The sequence below is a fragment of the Lycorma delicatula genome, chromosome 6 (assembly GCF_047948215.1).
Source record: "Lycorma delicatula isolate Av1 chromosome 6, ASM4794821v1, whole genome shotgun sequence".
Taxonomy (NCBI): domain Eukaryota; kingdom Metazoa; phylum Arthropoda; class Insecta; order Hemiptera; family Fulgoridae; genus Lycorma; species Lycorma delicatula.
This window is the reverse complement of record NC_134460.1, coordinates 70,661,931-70,688,598: the sequence shown is the minus strand read 5'-3', so window position 1 is coordinate 70,688,598 and position 26,668 is coordinate 70,661,931. Positions and strand designations below refer to the sequence as shown.

The 26,668-nt window shown below is 28.0% G+C and overlaps 1 protein-coding gene across 1 annotated transcript in view; it reads left to right on the top strand.

Moving 5' to 3' along the window:
- The window catches only part of dachs (unconventional myosin-IXb-like dachs), a 325,687-nt gene that overhangs the window by 255,947 nt on the left and 43,072 nt on the right, over nucleotides 1–26,668 (top strand). Inside the window, exon 3 of the mRNA XM_075370016.1 lies at nucleotides 2,259–2,446. Coding sequence (XP_075226131.1) covers nucleotides 2,259–2,446 — 188 coding nt within the window. The remainder of the gene's footprint in view (nucleotides 1–2,258; nucleotides 2,447–26,668) is intronic.

Here is a 26,668-nt window from a genome sequence, read left to right as displayed (position 1 = left end):
TGAGTTGGTCGTAAATATCAGCTGATAGCTTAGCAGCTCCAACAACGTTTTCACTAAATGGATTCAGTACCCATCTCTTCGAGAAATCCATTTTATCTTCTCGGAAATGCTCCGCCAAATGAATTTTTAGCTCATACAATTGCATCTTCATACTGTCCAAACTGTGGGGAATAAAAGTGTCTTCTTTATCCAAATTTTTTCCAATGTTACCGGAAGTGAGAGGAAACATATCAAAATGTTTGTTTTGAAGGCGAGATATCTAGCTTCTTAATGAAAGCATGAACTTTTTCTGTTACTAATAAGATATTTTTATCTTATAAATTCACATTCAAGTCGTAAAATGCAAAATTACATAACTGAGAAAGCCAATAGCAACATGTATTCATTCTGTAAAATCATTGAGAATGGCGTTTGTTTATCCTGGAAAAATATGATTAATTCATCTCGCAATTCCAATAACCGGGATTAACACGTTCCTCCGCGATAACAATTTGACTTCTGTAAGGAAAAGAAGAGATTTTTTATCATAAGTGATACTTATTTTCATTAGTTCTAGAGTAATAGCCAAATGAAATTTTAATTAATGAAATATTTGGATCTAATAAGGGGAAAGCACATCAGTTCAAATCAGACTTCATCTCTTTTTTTGTATTTTTTTTTTTTTTTAATTTAAATGTATTGATTTATTAATATATTAACCTCTGGTTGTAAAAAAAAATTTACTGTATACAAAAATTCAATAATAACGATAAAAAATATCATAAGTTATTAATGAAATAGAATTTGATGTACTTTTCATCTTAAAAAAAAATGTGTATATGTAGTTTAATAAGCGTACGACTAAGTCATGTAGTATCCAAATCAGATTTGGTGAAACATCTGATTATTCGTCTTTGTTTTCATTTTGTTGATGGTTACATCATAATTTTAAAAATATAGTATTAGATATAAGACATACATTTATTTAAAGAGTAATAAAGGGACCCTTTCTCTATCCTAATATTTCAGGTAAGATTGCTGATGTTAATAACTAATATTTTAGCACTTGTGTAACTGTCCACTTTATTAAAGAACTGAAGGATCGTATCTCGCTTTCAAATGAAATAAGTTTAAATGAAGTGCTGAAAAAAATGTGTTTACGTAATTTAGTAGGCGTACAAGGATGGTGTCCACATAAGATTTTTTAAATTTTTTTTGGACGTATTAATTTCTTTAGGCATATTTATTGTTTCTTGTAAAGATTATATTATTTCGTAAATACAGTATTGTAAAATCAGTATTTTCAAATTATTATTTTTTTATATTACTTCTTTTTCATAAATAATTAAAATAGCTCTCCAATAAAAAAGCATGGTGCGTTAGTTTGTTTGATGTATGTGCTCACACTTTTATTTTGAATGAAGCGCACCTATGATTCATTCGTTCGAACGATTTACACTTCTTGATACGAACGATTTACCTAAAATTATATTTGTGTTTTGGGAATAAAAAAGGAAAACATTGGGGTTAGAGCTGTGTTAAAAAGTCACAACTTAAGAAAGAACTAAAAATGTTCAGGATTTTGAAGCTACTCGTAAAAATTTTTGTTGTTGTTAGTACGCTAAATTTATGAACGTTATTTAGTTATAATTAGCAAAAAAATTTAACAAAATCATGCGTAATGAAATATAAACCATGTAAAATTTTCGCTGCGGGCCGTCGCCTTTTTTTTAGAACATCTTAAAATATATACTCGTAATTAAATTAATTATAATAAAAATAAATAAATATAATAATTATAATAAATGTTCCATTTATTGATATGTTATCCTCGTTTTTCTTTTTCAATTAACAATATTTCCAATAATCTTAGTGTTTACCGCTTACTTTCATCTACTGGATAATGTTGTCTCGGTAAGGTGATAATTTAATATTGCGTAATAGATTTTTAATAAACTTACCATTACAACTAAAATTAAATTAATTATTAATTATTGAATTACAATTTAATAATTATTATAAAGTAATTAAAAAGGCTGCTTAATAATTTTTTTAATAAAAAACCAAATTTTAAAATTTTTTTCTGTAGTTGGGGGAGTAATGAACAAGCACGAAAATCCAATGAAGTTTTTTTTTTAATTTAAAAATTCCATATATTCGAATACAACAAATAACATTAACATAAAATGTTATTTTATTTTAGTTTACATTTCTGATTTATATATATATATATATATATATAAGTTGCGAAAGTATATATGTTTTATTTCTTATTTCAGAGGGTGGTGTTGGGGGCGGAGGCCGTGCCGGGGTGGGAGACAAACCGCCCCCCCAGCAGGCGCCCACCGTCATGCGCCCCCTCAGCTCTGCTGCCGATCTAGATGACCTTATACATCTACCAGGACCTCTAACCGAAGATGCTGTACTTAAATGTCTTCAGGCACGATTCTGCGCATCCCAGCTATTTGTAAGTTTTTTATTTTATGTTTTTGCAGTAACCTCATTAATTTGCTGTTTAATTCTTAAAAGAACTGCTGTATTATTTCTTTATGATGTTTTTCCTGGATTTTTTTTGTGTATTAATTTAGATACAGACATTATTGTTTAATATTATTTCTATGGTAGATTTAGGTAATCCATTTGTGTAGTAATCTGTAATTTCCGTAATTTAGTGGTTTGGGGTTTGGTACGTTTTTGCTTTCTTTCTAATAAGTTTTCCTTTAAGTAAAATATTTAAAATACCGTATAATTTTTTATATTTTAAAAATTACGTATATTAATATTTAACTATTAAACATATATAGAGGTAAATTAATCATAAAATAATAATCGTGTGATAAAGCTATAAATTTAATTAAGTGGCTAGTTCAACTGATCTCGCAATCTTTTGTCATTAATAAAATTTGTATACCTAGAATAGTAGTTAATCATTCAGCTTACATGTTAAAAATTGGTCAGTTTAATTAAAAGTTTTTAATTCCTTTTCACTTTAGTCTTTCAAATGAAAGCATCGCCAAAATCACTTTTTCGTTTCTTTAAACTCAAATTAATCTTAAGCTTGATTACACAATTTTAGTAGAGTAGTTCTTTAGTTCATTATACTATATTTTCTGATGTAATCACATGTTCTGTTGATATCATGATTAATTGCAATTAGCCTTTTCTTCAGTGCTCCTTGATTAAGAAAAAAAAAACATATTTATTCATTTAACGATAAAGTATAAACTTGATGGTTATTTTTTATGCAAGCGAGTGTGAAATGAAAGGTAAAACTGATCTATCGAAATTTTCTAGTTACCCTGCGTTTCTGTTGTTTTTTTTTAACCTATGCCTTCCGAAATGTTGTTATAATAGAATTGTACAGACACTTACTTGGTAATTTTTCATCTTTATCTTAATGTCGGAGCCAATTAGCACATTTTCTTTGACGTTGTCATCGCCATTAAACTTCTTACTACGTAGCTCCTCCTTGAATGAACCAAACAAGTGGAAATTCGATGTGGCCATGTCAGGACTGTACGAGAGATAAGGTAGTACTACCCGATAAAATTTTATTATGGTTTCTCGAGTTACCTGAATCGTTTGAGGCCGGGCGTTATCTTGAAGCAGAATGATGCCTTTGTGCTGAGACCCAAGGAGCTTTTTCAATACTGCTGGCTTCACTTTGTGATAAGCAAATCACAGTGTATGCGTTTTTTATTGCTTGTTGACCTAGAAAATCGGCCAAAACCCAAAAAGATTGTAATCATGATTTTTCCTGTTAATGGTCAAGTTTGGAATTGTTTCTTGACAGGTGAATTCTTGTACTTCCACCAAATGTTCTGTTTTGTTTGTTTTTTTTATTTCGATTTGTAATGGTGAATCCACGCCTCATCACAGGTTAGAATATTGTACAAAAATTCATCATCTTTCTGCTGACACCATTGTTTCGGCAGCACTGAAACAATGAAACTCTGCGCATATACGAAGTCTTGTCCTCTTATAGTGTTTTGTTTATTCTCTTGGAACCTAACTTGCGTTTTTTACGGTATTTGAGCTTGTCGGTGATAATGTTAAGAACTTTACCGATACTTACTTGTAACTTTTCAGCAATAATCTCAACTGTAATCCTTCGATCTTCTTGGATGAGAGAGCCTATGAGAGTTTTAGCGCTAAAGTTGAAACTTCAATTAAACCTCCAGAACGGTGCTCGTCAGTGTTTGAATATCGATTGAAATTTTTCTACCCGCTTGTGAAGCTTTCTGCGGTTCATAAAACTTTTTTCGTATTGTTTGGTCAACGAATTTTAATCAGATTTTCACCTTAGGAAAGCAAAAAATAAATCACTGCACGATTTTCAATTAATTCTCAAACTTCAAGAGGACTCGTTTTTATAAAATGAGATTTTGACGTTATAAAATAAAAAAATTGTTGTAGGCACCACATGACTTCCTTGTACGCCTACAAATTACATATACATATTTTTTTAAAATGAGAAGTACATAAAATTTTATTTTATTAGTAACTTCTGATATTTTTTCATATCCTTTTTTAATGTTATTAATAAATCAATATGTTTAAATTTTAAAAAAAGGAAAAAAAGTCGTATCTGAACCAATGTCCTTTCCCCTTGTAAGATCCAAATATTTCATTAATTAAAATGTTATTTGGCTATAACTCTGGAACCAATGAAAATAAGTACCACTTATGATATATCGTTGAAAAGCTGTTAATGAGGGCTTATTACTGCAGTTAAGAAAAAGTCCAGAATCCAATTTTTTTTTTTTTTTGGCGCTATTTTGAACACTTTTGGTCCAGTCGATTGCAATCAAAATAAGAAACAGACGTCACGCCAAAACTAATCAAAATGAATATTTCCGTTGAACTGAAAAACGAAATTGTTCGCGATCACAATGCTTCGTACAAGGAAGTAAAAACAATTTTACTCAAAGAGCTGGTCAAAAATCATTACAGGCTTATCTACTAACTTACCAGAAAGTAACATAACTCCTTCTTACCAACTGCTTTGCCTCCACAGCTATTTGTGTATTTATTGTTTTCTTTTGGTGTCCTGAATCGGTCTTTTAAGTTTGGCCAACATCTTTGAAAGACTCAATATACATCAAAATTTATTTCTATTCTGTTCCAGTCTCATCTGCAACAAATCATAGATATTCTAAATCCTCAATTAAATAATTCATATATTCTAATCATTGTCTCTCTTTACAATTTTTTTCGTTTTTATAATATTATTGGATGTACGTCTTTCTTCTCCATTTCATTCTACGAGTAAAATTTCTATAATTCTTATTTTATTAATCCATCTGATTTTCAATATTTTCCTGTAATACCACATTTTAAAAGCCTCTTCTCTTTGTTTTTCTGGCTTTTGTATTTGTTATTTTTCTTAGCTACAGAGGATTACACTACATACATATGTATTAAGAATTTATTTTTCTAATTTCTCAACTTATATTTGACGTGAAAAAATTATTTTCTGGATAAAAACTTTCCTTGATTGTAAAAATCTAATGTCGATATCTTGACTACGTCGATGGTTCTTTGTATTTTTATTACATAAATGAAAATATTCTGCAACTTCTGGTATAGTTATAGATATTCGTTATTATCCTTTTTTTAATATTCTTCCTTCTCTTTTATTTCTTTATCTTTTCTTACTATTGCGCAAAACTCAACTTGAATTTTTCCTTAGCAAAAAATCTACGTCAGTCAACAGTTCAGTAAATTCATTCCTATCTTCGTCTGAAATGAAAATATTATTAAATCGTTTTCTTTTCAATGGATTTTTAATCTGCTTCAGTTGTTTCATATGCAAATTAAAATTAAAGAACATTCTTTTTGTAGGGCCGTATTCCTTTTCTCATTTTCTTCTCGTATTACAGCTACTGGATTTTCAAGCAAATTATAAATAGTTATTGTTTTTTTATGTTTCACTTTTACTCGACTAAAAATCTTAAAATTGTATTCTTCTCTGTATTAGTTTTTTTCCTGAAGATCTACAAATCCCAAATAGATAACTTTGATTACCTCCAACGCCGCTAAATTAAACTAAAATTTACTTTACGTATATCCAAAATATTACATACAAAATACTTTCAAAAAATACTTACCATTATTTTAAACCAATAAACTAATCGTTTTTATTAATAATAAATCATTAGCTATATTTATAAAATGATAGTTTTTTAATTTTTTAGTGATACATACAGTAGAGGCGTATGTAACGTAGGTTTGAAGTGATGAAAGAATTATAGTCTTGAACTGTGATTTGTAAGTGATGTTAGATTACCATGGCTGGTAATAAGAGTATTATAATCTAACCTAGTATTTTTTGTTGATTTGTCCGCCCGTGGTCGTTGTGAAGTATCATTAAATATGATGATGTTGGGATTATGCCAGAAGAATTATATAAGCGAATGCACGATGTTGTTCTCGCGTATCACATATCTTATCTTTTTCCCCTGTCGTAAATAACGGCAATGCGTGCCGGCTATGATTATTCTTTGATTGACTTCTTCCTATTCACGCACGAGTCTTACGCATTTTTTTTTTACGCATATTGCATTCTGAATCCACTTATAATTTCTATGCTGTATTATTATATTAAATCTGAATAATGTTGAATCCTCATTCGTTATTAAACCGTCACACAATAAAATTATTCTTTTTCAATTACTGTTTTTTTTTAACATCTCGTTTTTACTTGATTTTCTTTAACTCGCATTGTTTTTTTTTTATTTTTTATGTTTGTTCTAAAATCTTGCATCCTTAATTTAACATACTTCCTGACATTGCTGACTGATGAAATTTTGCACAGTTATTAAAGTCGAGTGACAATACAGTATTCCACCATTACTTTGGCAAACATCCCCCGTACGGAGGTAAATTAAGGGTAAGGGTGTAAAAAATTGCAAAATCTGCAAAACGGCTATGCTGGTTTTTTAGGTCGTAGATGCCAACTCCGATATGTCATTTGACATAAAAGAAGTGACAAAACTTGTACGGGTATTTTTGTGGCTTCAAATTTGATAACACTTCGTCATCACTCATATATTATATATATATTTATTTATTTATACACGCGTATATACTGATGATTTTTGGCGGGCAGTATGCGAGACACAGCTCCTGATGATCCACTCGGCTCCGCATGATTCACTCGGCTCCGTACCATTCACACAGCTCCTGGCAATGACGCATTTTCAGAGATGGATCGTATGAGAAATCTTTTATAAAAACTCATAAAAGCATTTGTCGAAAATTGTGATAGTTAATTAAGTAAATGAAATAAAAACTTCACTATTTCGTTACTTTGTATATAGTAAATGTTTGAAAATCTGTTTGTTGTTTTATAAATATATTAGAAACTTCAATTTTACTAATTAAACTCATGCAATGTATGATAATAATTTGACTAAAGTATGACTAAAAAGTAAAAAAAAGTGAAAAATTTGGTAATATTATTTATTTAATGAAAAATATATCCTTCTAGAGTTCAGAATCCTTATGTACTTAATCCTCATTTTATTATTGCAGTATTGAATTAATTTTTATCATAATTTATATATATAGAGTGAGAGTGAGAGAGTGAGAGTGAGAGAGAGAGAGAGAGAGCACATGTAAAAACACTTAAAAATTTAATTTATTTAATCGATGGATGAAGCCGTTACTTGAAGAAAATCCGTCTTAACAAAAGAAAATAAGCAAATATATTATTTTATCATCACAAAATTATGTAAAAAAACCACTCAAAGAAAAAGCTGATGGTTTTTTAAATAATTTTGTGAAAGTCAAATATGATATTTGTTTATTTTCTTTTGTTATAATTTTAGAGTATAATTTATACTCTTAAAAAACTTATAATGTATAAAATAGGCCAGTTATGAATATCAAAATACAACTCCAATTTTAATACGAAGTTAACAGTAACTAATAGAAACTAATACAAAATTAATAGGAGATTATAACAGTTAAAAAACAATCACAAAACCAACAATTCACTTTATGCAATAATTATTCACTTTTAATGTTTGCAAAATAAACTAGCTTACACCTTCATAAATGGATAGTCACTTTGACCCATGTTTAGAAAGAACTCACCGAATAGCTTCTCCTACTTAACTATAGAAGTGAGCACTGTCCCAAAACGGAATATTCTCGTGGCGCACTTACCGCTCCGAATGCTCCGCACACTATCCTATTTATCGAACACAACGGAAATTGCCACTCGCTGATCCTTGACAGTATTTATATCTCCGGGCTTAGGGCTTGACCTGCAATAACAATAGCCGACCTACCCTGCTGTTTGTTCAAGCGTAATAATTGCTATTGTTCGCAACTTCTACGTATCTGGAAATAGAACCTCTCATATTTTAAAACAATTTTCTGCCTTTTTCATTCGTAATTTTATATATTTTTTTTAAAACGTTAATAGTTAAAAACATGATTAAACCACGTAAATATAGCAACAACCTTTATCTAATACATTTTTTTATAAACTTAAACTGCATCTACGCTTTTCTAGGTTGGTAAAAAAATCTTCTATCCTTTTTTTCTTTTATTTTATTCAATCAAAACAAGAATATTTAACCTCAAATATTTCTCAGCACCCTAAAAAAACTTTCTTTGAAAAAATGTATTTCAAAATAATTGAATTCTCAACCATTCTTAGCGATTAAGGATAAAATTTATCTCTTATAACTCGATTTTCTAGTGTTATTTACCTTATTTTAATATATCATAAAACAAAAGTTTTCCGATTAGCATAATAACAATTTTAATTTATTACATTTTATGGTTAAATTTGCAATAAATATTACAGATTCAATACCCGCATATCTTATAATAAAAATACAATTTTTTCGATAATGCATAAGCAAAGAAACGATACAATATGTCCATACAATATCACGGTTCCTTTGAAAAAAAGTAGAGAAAAACAAACTCTTAAGTTACTGTACAGATCCTTGCTGATAACTGTTCTATATGATAATATGCTAAGACCGAATACATTTAAACTGTAATCTGATGAATATACCTAGTTTTATAATCGCACCCATACGCTTATAGATTGTTTCTTTTTTAATGTTATTTCATCAGTATTAGAAAAGTACTTCTATCTTTTTTTTAATTAAATTGGTTATTTTGAAACTATGTACATACGTACGAAGCAGGAGAGACAACTAATTATTTCATTAATAATTTTATAAACCTAGATTTATGTTACCGTCTGTAGCTCTTTATTCATGTTTTCTAAACTAAACTTGTCATTTGTAACCAAGATATTAAATGATATGAAAAATTTTAGTTGTAGAATATTTTATTTATATAAAATAACATAGAAGTAATAAATTTACCAATTGCTTCGTTGTGAGCAATTTTTTTAATCTTGAAAATTTAAATTTCAGATCACAAATTCTATTTAAAAAAAACCTAGCAACAAAGTCGTTATACCCTCCTAGCATAGGTTATTTATTCTTGTGTAATAGAAAACTAATAATAGACGAAAGAAGTGTAAAAAAGATTTTTTTAATCTTTAAGTGTAAAAGAAAGGATTTATTTTGTGGTGGTGGAGATCTATGATGAAGTTTTATTGTAAAATTATTATCATTATCTGTTTAAATATACCAAAAAATTTTTAAAATTCAAAAAGCGTAGAGACGTAGCGGAAGCTACGTCTCCAAAATCACTTTTCAAGAATTCTTTTTTATTTTTCTACGTTTACTATGTTAAATTGAAGAAACTAAAAAAAAATTCAGTTGAAAAATGTACAGCCAATAAAAAGTTACCTAAGATTTCTTTTTTGGGGTTGGGGGTTGAATTATTGATAAAATTCTATTGTAATAAATTATTTTTTGTCGTCAGTAATTTAACTGGTTTGATGCAGCTCTCCAAAATTCCTTATCTAGTGCCAGTAGTTTCATTTCGGTATCCCCCGTACATCCTACATCCCTAACAGTTTGTTTTACACATTCCAAACGTTGCTTGCCTGTACAATTTTTCCCATCTATCTGTCCCTCTATTATCAAAACGACTATTCCAGGGTGCCTTAATATGTAGCCTATAAGTCTGTCTCTTCTTTTAACTATACTTTTCCAAATGTTTCTTTCTTCATCAATTTGCTGCAACATCTCTTCATTTGTCACTTTATCCACCCACCTGATTTTTAACATTCCCCTATTGCATCACATTTTCTAATTTTCTAACGTTTTCTTCTCAGGTACTCCGATCGTCAAAGTTTCACTTCCATATAAAGCTATGCTCCAAACATATACTTTCAAAAATGTTTTCCTGACGTTTAAATTAATTTTTGATGTAAGTTTATTATTATTTTAACTTTTAATATTATTAACAGTTAAATAAACAAAAAAGTTTTAAAAAATTCCAGAAATCGATATTTGTTAATTTTGATCGGCTTTCCCATTCCTAATATTTCCACTAAAGTTTTTTTTTTTCATTTTGGGGAGGTCATTTGCACTACTATTATATCTAGGAAGACGTAAAAAAAATTCGGTTAAAACGTATAGAGTAAATAAAACTATAATTTTTTTATTTTTGTGGAAGCGGAAATTTTGAGGCAAAATCTTTTTAAAAATGTTAGATAAGCATCCACGCATGTATTGAGCTTAATATAAAGTGGAGTTATGCTTGCAAATTTTGAGAAAATTTATCCCAAAAAACTATCTACTTCACCATCTGAAGATATTGATCCCAAAAGTTTACCAAACAAATTGCCTTATAAGCATGAATCTGTACAAAATTTTATCAAAATCGATTTACTCAGTCAAAAGTTATTAATTTTCAAACACGCCAACAGACGTACATACGTATGAACATTATCTCCCATTTTTATTTTTGTATTTTTTATTTTTTGGGGTCCCTGAATCATGAAACATCAAGAAACGAAGAAAAAAATAACCATACCCCATTTTTAACTAATTACCATACTTTCCTTCTTGCAGCATATCTCTAGAGTTATGATGTCAGGAAAGTAAAAATTGTTAAAAATTAAATTCTAATTTGATTTGGGTCCCAAAATTTGTATTCTTAATTGTTTATAACAACAGTTAATAAGATAGATTATCCAGAATTACCCGTTAATTTATACTGATCATTCAGTATATCATGGATAAATAAATTATCCATGGAATCCATAAATTATCCATGGTATCAACTAATATCACTTTCGGATTCATGTTAAATTCCTAAGTCAGATTTTTGCTTTTTGATTTTTTTTGTATGAAAAATTAACACGATACAGTATCATAAAATTATTTTTTCTATTTGAAAACTAATTATTTTAGCAACTCCTCACTTTTAGTAATTCTGTTAAATTTTATAAAATAAATTTTTTAAAGTTTTTCTTGGTTTTGAATTAACTTCGACTAATTAAACAAATAAAATTACATATTCTTTACCTCCCTTAAAATTATTTATTTATAATTCAGCAGCAAAAGGCTGATGCTCAATAATTGTTACTATGATAGATGAAATGAATTTTGTATCGTGCGAAAAATATCAATCCTGACCAGAACTCGAATTTGTAACCTTCAGATATCAAATATTGATTTTATTATCACAAGCACAGTTGCATGTATTGTCTACGTTATTTAATCTTTTATTGGAATTCGTTATTCTAATCCATCAAATCTAAATTGGAACTTTTTTTATTAAAATTGTAGTCATGGTGATACACTTTAAATTCTTATTCACTGTGAGATCAGTATTAATGAAATCTGACCCTCTCACCGATTGATCACCATACCGTACGTTCTATTTTATTACGTAAACACGTTAAGCTGGTTCTAATAATTGATAAAAAAAGTAATAACAGTAATAATAATAAAATAACAAACAAAAAATAAATCAGAAGTTATTACAGATGTTAATTTATGTAGAGTTTCATATCGTAATATAAGACTTCTTTTCAGTTTACTGTTAAACATAAATATTAATTGACGGATTAATTTAAATGTAAAAGTTACATTTCTGTCAGTTTTATAAATGTGTTTTTATTTTTGTTAATCTGAAAAATTTTTTAATTTAGGTAAACTTTTTTATTTACTTAATTTCAATAACCGTTTAGTGTAACTATTTAAAAATATTAACTATTAGGAAATAATTAATTTGATATTTTTCTGATAAAACATATTTCTTCAGATATTATGAAAAGAGGAATACAATTTATGAAATTAATATTTCGTTTTGAAATTAAAAAAAAAAAAAGAATAAAACTTAAGCGGGCTGTTGTAGATAAACTAATTCATTTAACATTTGATTACTACTTCCATATAGTACACTTTAAATATTAAAGAGTATTAATGAAATTTGGTTAATTTGATGATTAGTTGATTTGATAATGACATTAGGTTTGATTTCATAGGTGTAATTTATTTGCTCGGTAAATATGAAATGAAGCAATACATCATATGGCAGAGTTCGATCTTGTTATGTCACTAAATTGCCCAAACGGTTTCCTACAATAATTTTTTTTATAATTTAATTTTTAATTTTTGAAATCCAATCTTAAGAAATAAATTAATTTAATAATTATAAACAATTTTATTAGTTTAAGTTAACTAATAAAATTTAATTTATAATATTTTTATATTTTTTCCACCGCAATACTGTGAAAAAGAGGAAATAATGGAAATATAATATAATATTGCATTTAGAAAATTATAACACGTGATCCATTTAAAGGATGCGTTTTGTATCCTGTGAAGAAATGTTGTGGTAGAAACAGAATGTATGTCTATAAGGTCATTTATACGTTAAATCCTTAAAGGTTCATCTGATTATCATGAAAATCTCTAATTTAGCATTACGAAATTAATATCACGGTCGAGTTCAACGGTCAACCGAATTCAATTACAAATATTTCTTTCTCTTTCGATGTGGTCAATAAAAATACTTCTTTCCACCGAAACGGTAGCTAAATTAGTCTGCACGCTTATGTGACATACTTAGTGTTGAAACCGGGAGCAACTTGATTTTTTTTACGTTAAATTGTTATTTATATTTTCCAATAGTCCTTAACAGAAGTTATTAACTAAAAATCAATTATTTTATCTCTTTTCTTTTAAATCTATTTCAGTAGTCTTCCATACGGCTGTGAGAATGTGAAATATCTTAAGTACTACAGTCACTAGGCAGAGTTACTTTTTTCTGAAAGTAGTGATGTTTACTATATAGTAAATTCTTAGGTAATCGATTCTTAAATTAAATATTTAGAATTCAATGTCAACTGAACTTCTGTGAACAGACATGATGTACAACAGTACATTTGGATCTGATTACGAAAATCACTCATCATTTTCTTTAATAAGTCTGATATGAGATGATTTTTATTCTTGAAAACGGGTATGCCATTTTCAGATATGATTTTTGACTCTTGTCAGGTCACTTTTTTAAATCTGCCATTACGAAGCTAGTAAATTTGAGTTTCACATTAAATAGACTATCTTATTTTTTAAATACAATACCTCTTTCTCGCTTCAAAAAAAAAGATTTGTTTTTATTTATATAAACTACTAAAAACATTGAATTTATCAACGTTAGTTGTGCTGTGTGTGTGTGTGTGTGTTGTGTTATGTGTTTTTTTTAAACGATGTGGATTTTTATCCCTAAATGTTTTACTTAACCTAATGTCATTGGTATTATATATGAAAAAAAAATCAATTTCAAACTCATTTTAAGACCTATCCGCTACCAGAATAGGTGTATTTCCAGAGGAATGCATTTTAACATTTGCTACTTACTTTTCTCTTTTTCTGGTTAAATTTTTTATATTTTTGACTAAAAACGTATAAAATTAAAACCTTTTTTCTTTAAAGAAGAGAATTTTCAAAAAATAATTCTTGTCGCTATTGTGCTAGATTTGTTTCTTCCCTATCTAATATTTTTATTTTATTTTATTAATTTTAAACTGTATTAACAGGCTTCCAACGTGTGTACAGTAATTCGACAGTTTTTTTTCTTTCTTTGGCCAAAATTTCTGATAATTCTATATTTTCGAATAATTTTTCTTGAACCAGTAGTGCTTTTGTTGTAGCACCAAAATACAGACAACTAAGAAAATTAAAAATATAATTTTTTAGGTTATCAATAACAAATCACGGTAAATGATTATGATTTCACTTGACTTACCCGTCACGAACGGTATTAACCTTACTTTTATGATTAAATCACTATAGGAGTACGTTAATTAGGCATCAGTGCGTGAATATAATGTAAAAAATGCCAACCTAACCAGTTCAAAACCCAGAAGTTTGGCAATATGAAAATAATTTTAAAAAGTAAAAAAAAAAATTATAAAAATGTATTAATTCTTCTAAAATTTAGAAAACGTGAAGTAAGAACTAAGTTAAAACCAATCAACTTATTAACTGTTGTATTAACTGTTGATCTCTCATTGACTTATAAAAAAGTTAAAACTTAATGAATTGACAAACTGTTTTTTTTTTTTTAAATTGTATTAAATTAACTTTTATAAAAAATACAAAAGTTCATAAACCCCCCAAAAAAATCAAATAATATTAAAGAACAAAGGAAAAGAAAAAAAAAACAGAAAAATAATTTTTATTTATGAAAAGAATTTAGGTCCGTCATCGGGTATAGGAAAGATGCTCATCATTTAAGGGATGTCGTTCCAGCCCAAGAGTCACTCAGACACTTTATTATGTTTAACATAATTATTTTTATTTTATTGAAAAATTTGGGTTTTCTCGCTTTCTCTTCTTAGCGAAGCTTCTTAACGCAGGCTTTGGGATGGGGAGTCAACTGAGAAAAAACGAGCATCACGAAAAAGCGTCACGCGCTAGCACATTTCCCCACTATGCCTGCGGCGTACTATATATAGACACTAACACGCATGTTCGGTAATCTATCTCTCTCTCTCTCTCGCTCTCTCACTCTTACACACTTAAACTTTTCTGTGTTTTATGTGAATAAATATTTTTTTATAATATGTGTATTTCAGTGTTAGTACATATTTCTTATTAATAAATAATTTTACGTAAGAAGCTTTGCTTCCCTCGTGTGTCCACGCACTGACGTACGTTTTTTTATCTTAAAAGTAGATGTAACTTGAACATTCGCGAAAAAATATTTGGTAAAATCAGAATGGTATCAGATTACAACAATATGGTATCGTTATCCTACAACAATACAATTTTAAGTAATGATGAAAACAAAAAAAAATTATATCCATCACTTATGGAATTCTACGGGGAATTTTCTTTTAAAATTTTTTTAAAATAATTACCACTGAAAGTTTTGTATTTGATAAATACAAAACTTGATTATCTTAAAAAATACGTATGGGTCGAAGTGCTAACTCCGCTATCTTTATTTTTGAAATTAGTTAAAAGACGCTATCACATTACTTTTAATTAACAAGTTTCATAGAAAAATATTTTTTGAAGAGTTAAACAACTTTTTTTAAACTTTTTAACAGCTTTTAATTTCATAAAAATATTTTAATGTAATATAGTTTTACATTTGAAATTGAATGAAGTCAATTAAATAAATTATTACTCCTAAGATTAACTTAAGTAATAATTACATGAAACTATAAAATAAATTTATTTAATTAAAGAGCATCTGTTGGGTATACGTTAATATAATATACGTATATGTAGTTATAAGTTATTAATTAAATTTTAATTATGTTCTACTAGAATTTAATTAATTTGTAGAATAGGAATTTCGTTTTATTACCTTAAATAACATTAATTTTGGTACAAACTGAATAACTCATAATTACATTAATTACTGGGAGAAGATTGGTTTATAATTTTTTTTTTATACGTATATATATATATAAATATATAAAATGACAAAAAAGTGTGTTTCATGAAAAAAATTACAATTTATAGCTATTCTCTTCCGCGATATATACGTAATATATATATGAATATTTAATATACTTCATACAGTTATTGCTAACTGTTTAAACTATTTAATTATAATTATAAACTAAATTGCAATGCTTCTTACCGACACAAAAATAATAAATAAATAATACATTTACGTAATATTTTATACTTTTTAAGAAATATCTGCTTTGTCCCTGATTCTTTTGAATTAAATATTTTTAAATGAAAGAGCAAATATAAGGTAAAAAATCCTTAATATGTAAAATTAATTTTAAAACCTGTGTTAAAAACCACTTCTCTTTAATGAAAATTTAAAAAATTTGATATTATTATTATTAAAAATATTTTATTTTTTTAATTTATGATTATTCATTTATTTATTTGTTTTCAGCACTTACTTATACAAATTCGAAATATTAATAAAGTATTGTATTCTTAAATAAGTTTTCAGTAGATAAAACAAAAAAAATTAAATTTAGCAAATATTCCTATTTCGAAACTACATGTTTTTCGAGGTAAGACCACCCATCCAAAGGGAGGAAATTCAAAAATATTTAAATGGAAAAGGTAAGGATTGTGAAACATAATTTTAAAATACCAAAAAGCAAAATATTAACTAAAAAAAACTTCAACTGTATTAAGATAACGCTAATGCAATTGGCGGGCATTTAATATTTTTCAAGGCTAATATCAAAAATGATCTTCAGTACTTCTTAAATAACTGCTCAACAATAGAACAATAAGAAATAATAATAGAATTAAATAAGCAAAAAAAAAAAAAAGCTGATAACAAAGTTATTGTATTTTCCTGGTATTGGTTATTTATTCTTATATAGTGGAAATATAATGATTTAACAAATCATTAGTATAAAAATTCAAAAATCGATTTTTTTTTAATTTTTATATATTTTTTTCTTCTTCCCACCCTCAAAATCATCTCCTAAGAAACGTTTTTGATTTGTTTTTACGTTTAGTACGTTAAATAGAAGGAACTAAATAAAATTCCACTGAAAAATGTACAACTAATAAAAATTTACCTATAAGTTATTTTTTGAAGGTGGAGGTGAATTTTGATGAAATTTTATTGTAATACTATTATTAAAAGTTTAAATAAACCAAAACGGTTTTAAAAATTCCAAAGATCGATATTTTTATAAACTTTTATCGGCTCTCCTAACCTACATATTGCCCCAAAAATATTTTTTTTTTTGGATCGTTTGCACCACTACTACTATACCTAGGAAGACATAAAAAATTCGGTTAACAAAAATGCAATAAAGGTAGTTTTTTCGATTTTGTGAGTAGGGGGAGAATTTTGGGGAAATTTATTTTTTAAATGGTAAGGTAAGCATGCATGCATGTACCGAACTTAATATAAAGAGGAGTTATGTTTGAACCCCAAAAACCCTCCCACTTTCTGGAGGTACTGACCCCAAACTTTTATCAATAAATTATCCCGTATAGAAAAGTCTCTACGTCAAATTTCGTCAAAATCGGTTAATCCAGTTAAAAGTTTTTAAACTTCAAACACGCCGACGCACGTACACAAATATTACCTCCACTTTTTTTTGTTTTTGGGTCCCTGCGTCACGGAACGTCGAGAAATGCAAAAAAAAACTATACCCAATTTTTCTGACCGATTATCATACTTTCTTTCTTGCAGCGTAGCTCTAGAGGTATGATGTCAGGAATGTGAAATCATGTTTTGAATTTTTATTAAAAAAGAAAAGGAAGAGAAAGGAAGAGATTTCAAATGACGGATGGGATTATGGAACAGGGAAAATTAATTTTAGAAAATAGTAATTTAAAAAAAAAAATAGACGGATCTATGTTTATTATTCTTTATTATTTTTTTGGAATATATTTTCAGTAGAAGAAGATAATAAATACCAAACAAAATTATACTTCACAACGTTCTAGACCATAAATCGAACGATAAAATGACATTATATTGAGAAAAAAAAATTATGTGGTGGATTGTAGAATTTATTTTTTTCATTATTTAGTTGACTATGCAGCAGAAATGTTCAAAAAAAATGTTAAAGGGATTTTGTAACTGAATTATGCATTTGAAGTCGGAAATTTAATAGCCATTATTTAATCGAAATAATTCAATTAAAATTGATAGCATCATGGTTTTTCCATGGTTAATCTTTTTTAGAGTGATTTTGTTAAACTTAGTAGAATTATTTTTAGAGCTTTAAATGATTTTTTTTACGGATAATTTGATTTAAAGCTTGATTGTTAAAAAAGATAAACAGATAAATTTAAAAAAATAAGCGTAAAAATTACTGTATAATCGACCAGTTCTTTAATATTGTTTTTTAAGGTAACAGTAGCGTGTTTATACTATGTATTACTACAACTGTTTTTTATTCTTCTTCCATTCGTTCTTCTAATACCGTATAATGATTGATTGAAGGCGTTAAGGCATATTACTTGATTAATTGAGCATCTCCCGGTCAGTAACTCAGTCGGTTGTTGGATCGGTGTTATTATAATACCCGGATAGTCACGAGTGAAAACCCTAATCGCCCCAAAGCGGCTTCTGTACCCTCCCACACGTCTTTCTTATTAACGGTTCCTAATTTCATATAACCGCCTGTTGCCTCAGTGAACTGTGCCCTCGACCACCACTCACTTGTCCACCCACCCGTAATATTCATCTGCCCATACTTCGCTACTACCGCTGCCGACTTAGTATATCTGTCTATTGGCAGGACGGTCTACGTCCTGTTTGTATCGCTTCAGTTATCATTTGACTGACAATACGTAACATTATCTACTTCTTAACCTATAATCTTATCGATAATAAGTTGTTTTGAAGCATAGAAATACCGTGTATATATGCATGTATATGGAATACAGTAAATATAATATAACCTGCTGTTACGTGAAATTTTAATTATTTAAAAGATTTGTCTTACTTTACTCACGAATAAAGTATAAATCTTTATTATGATTGGATCATAATAATACATTTTATAAATCACGCAGTGTATGAGAAATTATAAATATAAAAACAAATTATCAAGTAAAATATATATGTGTATAATATTAATTAAAGATATTATTATTAATTAATATTGACATATGAAATAACGTTAGGTAAATATATTAAATATAACAAATCTGATGTGGACAACACATGACACGCCTACAAAATTATATTTACACATTTTTTCAAATGAAAAGTACATAAAAATTTATCTCATTAAAAACTTCTGATAATTTTTCTTTTTTTTTTGTTATTCATCGTAAAACTTTTTTTACAATAAGAGGTTAATAAACCAATTAATAAACCAATATATTTAAATTAAAAAACAAGATAAAAAAAGAGATAGTCTGATTCCAACCGATGTGCCTTCCCTTGTAAGATCCAAATATTTCATTAATTAAACTTTTATTTGGCTATAACTCTGAAACCAATAAAAATAAGTACCACTTATATATATATATATATATATATATATATATATATATATATATATATATATATATATATCGTTGAAAAGCTCTCAATGAGATCTTATTACTGCAGTTAAGAAAACGTCCAAATTCCAATTTTTTGGCTTTTTGGACAGTTTTGGTTCAGCCGATTGTAATCAAAAGGGAAGGTGCCCAGCTAGATGTTACAACAGTCCTAAATCAAAAATTTCAACATCCTACGGCTAATCATTTTTGAGTTATGCGGGATACGTACGTACAAACGTCACGCCGAAATTAGTCAAAATAGATTCAGGGAATTCAGGTCAAAATGGATATTTCCGTTGAAATTTGTAAACCGAAATTTTTCGCGATCACAATACTTCCTTTACTTCGCACAAGGAAGTAAAAATTACTACAAAATAATTTACAATTCAGAAGTCGCTACTGAAAAATTATTTTGAGTTCATATTTTATTTAACCGTTGAATAGGATACAGATAAATCTTTCTTTATTGATATTATTTAAAAATTCATCAAGAAAATAATATTGTTCAATAAAAGAAAATCTTTTAATAGTATTTTAAATAAATTGGGGAGAGATTTTTCAAATAGTCTGAAAGTTTATCAGAAATGGCAACGGAGGCATAATAAAATCCTTTCTTGTAAGCCGAAGATTGTTTATTTATACGAAAACAGTTACGTTGTCTGGTATAGTAGAGGTGGATATCGTTATTTTTTTAAGAATTGGTAACCATTTTTTTCTTTAAGTTGTATATTCATAAATACAGAATAAACAGTAGGATAAGTTAACATATTTAACTTTCTGAATACAGCTTGACACGAATCATAATTATGGGTGCCGGTAATGATTTGATGACAATCAATTTTTGAATGTTAAAACGCCTCCTGACTTTTTGAGGGAGTCCAAAAAGATATTTTACATTATACAACTGATATGAAAGTTTATTTAGGCATAATAGATATTTAATAATAGTAATGACACGCTTAACATTTTATTAAGGCACTTTAAAATAAAGTTGTACGGTTTGATTTTGTTAAAACGAAATCAATTTTATCATCTCGCGATAACTTGTCACCTAATAAAACACCCACAAATATCGCTTTGTGACAACAAAAATATTTTCGTTATCATTAACAGGAATTCTACCCACACGATCAGCAATGTTTCGTTAACACAATGGAACAGTTTTATCCATATTTAAATTTAGATATTTTAATTATTAGATGAATAACTTTCTGAGCTGCTATCGTACTGTTTGCAATCGCTTTTAAATAATTATTTTCCGATATAACTGCTGTTGTTTTATCTAAGGGTTACAATGAATGGCTCAAGATTTTTAGGAAGGTCATTAATAAACCGTAAATGAACAGAGGACATTTCCCTGAGTCAATCACTTTTGTATAAACTTAAGCAGATTTATTTTAATACTGAAACTTGCCAAGAAATATATTAGAATCTCTCTAAATAGAACCAATAAAATTTCGTAATTTACGCAGGTGATAATTATATTCGACCTACCGGGCCGGTCTAGTGATGAACTCGTCATCGCAAATCAGCTGATTTCGAAATCGAGAGTTCTAAGGTTCAAATCCTAGTGAAGGCAGTTACTTTTATATGGGTTTGAATACTAGATCGTGAATACCGATGTTCTTTGGTAGTTGGGTTTCAATTAACCACAAATCTCAGGAATGATCGACCTGATACTGTACAAGATTACACTTCATTTACATTCATACATATCATCCTCTGAAGTAATACCTTACGATGGTTCCGGAGGCTGAACAGAAAAAGAGAGGTGATAATTATACATTATATAACATTATTACACGTAGATTCCTTTTTTTATTTTTAAATACTAATTGTAATCTTATTATGATTTCAAATGCTGAGGTCTAATTGTACTTTCTTCAAGAATTATCGCAGCTGCTTGAAGATGTTTCTCTAGCATTGAGATACAAAGTATACTTCCAGCATGATGGCGCGCCTTCCCACTTCTCTTGTGCCGTTTCCACTCGCTTAAATCATTTCCCTGAGAAATAGATCGGTCGTAGAGTCCACATTCCTGGCCACCTAGATCGCCTGAATTAACATCTTTAAACAATTGCGTTTAGGAATGGATTAAAAATATTATGTACAAAACAAAAATACATTTTCGTGAGGAATTAATTGTCCGCATTATGGATGCGGCTGAGCAACTTAAGGACATCCCTGAGAACTAAAAGGAACAACAAAAGCAATCCAGAACCGTGCCAAGAAATGTGTTGAAAATGGCGGGCTTATTTTTGAACATTTATTATATATTAGCACGTTTAATGCACCTTGGTCTAGTGGACTATTTGTAAATAAAATTCGAATATTTCTGACTTTTCTTTCTTTTATTCAACTTACCCTATTTTGTTCAGAATTGAATTCTCTACAAGTTCGTTTAAAAGTTTGATGTGTTTATTACCCATTTAACAAAATTATTGTACGTCAAACAAAAAAAAACATGGCCTTTTACCCCAATTTATTGGTTTTCACCGCAGATTTTTCAAAAGCTACGGAAGATACGGTTGTGGTATCTATTTTATTGGACTTTTGAAGTCAAAAATCATAAGAATTCACTAATTTTTCCCATTAGCTAAAGTCCTAAAAATTCAGTACAATCTCATTTCACCGGCGTAGCTGAAATCGAAGCGAAATCTTTCAATACCCGTAACTCGCAAATGAAGCAATTTAGGACATGTGTTTTTTATCAACTTTTTCCGTTGTTTTCACGAGTAGAGTAGATTATGAAAGTCCCGGTAGAACTTCGTGATGCACTCTATATTAAAAAAACAATTAAAGAAGAATTATTCATAACTGATAAATTCAATATATATATACGTATTAAAAGTAATATATCGTCTTATTTACATCAGATGAGCGTGAACATCCTCTTTTTTACTTGTTAATTTATGATATTTATGACGTGCGATTTGATACACCCTGCTTATTACATAGTTATTAACTGCAGTCTGCGTCACGAAAGAAAAAGCCTAACTTTCAAAAGTTATATCTTTTCTGCATAATTATTATGAGTTGTAATTTATTTAAAGAATTCTCGTTAAAATTACGGTAAACTATATAAAAAATTTCCTGTTATTTCATTTCTATTCCCGGTAATCTAAATTCAATATTGTATAACTTGGTTAAGTAATTACATAAAATGGTAGTGTTAAATATATTGAAGAACATTTTAACGTTCCTGACATCATAGCTCTAGAGCTATGCTACAACAAGAAAGGTATGGTAATCAGTCAAAAGATAGGATATAATTGTTTTTTTTATTTTTTATTTTTTTCATTTTTCGACGTTTCATTACTCAGGGATCCCAAAAATCAAAAGAAATTGGGGGTAATGTTCCTACGTCCGTTGGCGTCTATGAAGCTTAATAACTTTTGACCGGATTAACCGATTTTGATGAAATTTGGTACAGAAATTTGTATATATGAGGCAATCAGCTGGTAAAATTTTGTGGTCAGTAGATCCAAGGAGTGGGGTAAATAGTTTCTTTGGGGTCAATTATATCAAAACTTTTCAAAGATAATCCCTCTCTATATTAAGCTCAGTACATGCGTACTTGCATGTCTTACCATTTTTTTTTTTTTAATTTGCCGTCAAATTCTCCCCATCCCCAAAATCGAAAAAAACAGCTATATTTTTATTTATTGCATATTTTTTAATTCACCTCCACCCCCAAAAAATAAATTTTAGGTAACTTTCTATTGGTTGTGTATTTAGCAGTGGAATTTTTTTTTGCTTCCTTTCATTTAACATAGTAAACGTAGACAAATTAAAAAGTTTTCTAGGAAGGTGATTTTGTGGATGGGAAGCAGAAAAAGTAAAAAAAATATCGATTTTTTGAGTTATTTTAGTTTTTCATGTATCATTATTTTTCTACTGTATAAGAATAAATAACCAATGCCAGGAAAGTATAAAAACATTATTGTCAACGTTTTTTATCGGTGAGATAAATTTAAAAATTATCTTTTTAAAGATTAATTTTAATATGGAGATAGTTTTAACACATTTTTACTATTCCGATTCTCAGCAAATATATAGAATATTATTTAATACTTAAACTATTAATTGGTTTATACAGTGTAGGTGCTTTAATTAGTTGCTTTTATACGAATTTTGAATACTAGATAGTGAATACAGATGTAATTTGGTGGTTGGGGTTCAACTAACCACACGTCTAAGGAGCGATCGGCCTGATTCAGTACAAGACTACATGTCATAGATAACATCCTCATCTCACTGGCCCGTGGGGGTGGCTTGCTTATTGTTCACTACTATTAGGAAGATGAAATGAAATATGTAATTTTGTGTATTAAAAACACAATTACGTTCGTAAATACTTCCATAATTTTTATTATCAACAGGATGAAAAAAGTATGAAGGGAAAAAGTTTTATTAAATTTGTTAGTATTTACACGACTGCCCAAAAAAAGGAGTGTAATGTTTTTAGGATATATGTATGTCTGCTAGTCTGTTTTCTGTTCAACCGTAGGAGCTCAACGGCCCAACCGATTTAGATCTCTGACTCCGCGCTGGAATCCTTACGTTACGGGGAGTGTCATAAGCTATATATGTATATATGTATCCAGAAATATTACAGTGAAATTGTAAACCATACTGTAAGAATCTCGCAGATATCATTTCTTCCGCTCAAAAAACAAAAATTTCTGTAATATAAATAAAACTGTTTTTAACAAAACGATACTGATATCAAAAAAGGTAAGACACTACATTTCTATTATCAAAATCTGTTATTAATTTAGATGTTTCTTTAAAAAAAATACATCTTAAATATATGTAATAGACATTAGATATACAATAATGGATAATAAACAATGTTAAGCTTTCAATATAAGAAAAAAAAAAATTTGTTACAAAACTCTTACCGGTCCTATTTAATTTATTAAACAACGAATAATCATAAGAATTGTATTATTTCTGTAAATGAGATAAGTATTACATATAAATTAAATCGGGCCAATAATAATACAATAATATTGTAGAGTTTTGTAACATTTTTTCTTTTTTTTTTTTATTATTATATGGATCGCTTAAACATTCTTTATTATCTATTATTGTACATCTATTGACTATTACATATATTTAACATGTATTTTTTTTTAAAGAAAATTCTAAATTAATATCAGATTTCGATAATAGAAATGTAGTGTCTTACCTTTTTTAATATCAGTATCGTTTTATTTATATAGTTTTATTTTTATAGTATCGTTTTATTATCAGTATAGTTTTATTTATATTAGAAAAATTTTTGTTTTTTAAGCGGAAGAAAAGAGATCTGCAAGACTCTTACCGTACAGTTTATAATTTCATTGTAATTTTTTTTTGATATAACTGCGTTTTGTTAGATTATTCTTTATTTTTTTTATGAACTACTGATTGTTATCTTATGGATTTATTATTAAAATTTATTGCCTTTCTAGAACAAACAAATTGAATTTCTTGGCCAATTGTTTTTATTGATAGACATATCATTCACTTCATACCATATTTTTCCTTTTTTAATAAAACTAGTATAATGATCTTTACGAATCGAAAATCCGTGATGTAATACTGCAATTGTTAGTTTGTAAGTGTATCCCTCGATTTTTACCGTTAAATTCGACTTTACTAAGCGAATTTATTTCTCTTTTATTTTTTTCCTTTTTTAATAAAACTAGTATAATCTGTTGTAAACTAATACTTTTATTTTTTTTTTAAAAGTGATGGGAATTAAAAAAACTGTTTCATCTTCAGTACTTTCATTTACATAACAGAATTTACTATTAAAAGAATCTGTAGTTATTTTCTTTTAAATTTTATTATTTCAAGTACATTATCCAGTTTTTGTATGCTACCTAGTACTATCAAGTATTGCTATCTAGCGAGGCAATTCATAAGGTACATTAAAAAAATAATAAAATGACATATTCGAGTCCCGTGGTTCATCAAATGGAAAAAAAACTTTGTCTAACAAAATTCGAGGTATTTTTTTGAAAGAATTCTTTATTACTAATCTTAACTGAACTTAATCATAATGTTTTCCCCCATTTTCATTTCACTTTTAGGTTAGGTTATATTTAGAACTGTAAACGTAATTCGTTGACTTTGTTGTCTCTCACCGACGAAGTTCTAACGAACTCCGTGATAAACCAATTTGGATAATAGAAATGTAGTGTCACCTTTTATCATATCAATATCGTTTTGTTAAAAACAGTTTTATTTATGTTACAGAAATTTTTGTTTTTTGTGCGAAAGAAATGATATGTACGAGACTGTTACCGTACGGTTTACAATTTCATTGTAATTTTTTTTGGATATGACTGAGTTTTGTTAGATTATTCTTCTTTTTTTTTATGAATTATTGATTGTTATCTTATGGATTTATTATTAAAATTTATTGTCTTAGAACAAACAAATTGAATTTCACGGCCAATTTCTTTTTTTTCATATCATTCACTTTATACCAAATTTTTACTTTTTTAATAAAACTAGTATAATGACCTTTAAGAATCGAAAATTCGTGATGTAATATTGCATTTATAACTTTGTAAGTGCAACCTTCGATTTTTATCGTTAAATTCGATTTTACCAATCAAATTTATTTCTGTTTTTTTTTAATTCCTTTTTTAATATACTAGTATAATCTCTTGCAAATTACCATTTTTATTTTTTTTTTAAGAAGTGGTGGGAATTAAAAAAATTATTTCATCTTCAGTACTTTCATTTACATAACAAAATTTACTATTAAAACAACCTGTAGTATATTTTCTTTTAAATTTTATTATTTCAAGTACATTATCAACTTTTTGAACGCTACCTATCTGTACTATCAAGCACTGCTATCTAGCGGCGCGATTCGTAAAGGTACATGAAAAAAAATGAATAAAATGACATATTCGAGTCCCACGGTTCATCAAATAAAAAAAAGTTGTCTAACAAAATTCGTGGTATTTTTTTGAAAGTATTCTTTATTAGTAATCTAATGGAACTGAAATGTAATGTTTTCACGCTTATATTTCCCCCAATTTTCATTTCACTGTTAGGTTAGGTCATGTTTAGAACTGTAAACGTAGTTCGTTGACTTCGTCGCCTCTTACCGACGAAGTTCTAACGAATTCCGTGATGCTTAGTTGTAACTAAAAAGCCATAAAAAATCATATATACGATTTTAAATCGATAATCGATACTATTTTCAGTATCAATTTATTTGTATCGAAAATAGTTGTGTTTTAAGATCTGTTATGATGTTATATTATAAATGAATTACGGTTAGTAAAATTTATTAATTTATTTTATAATTATTATTACTGTTTACTGTT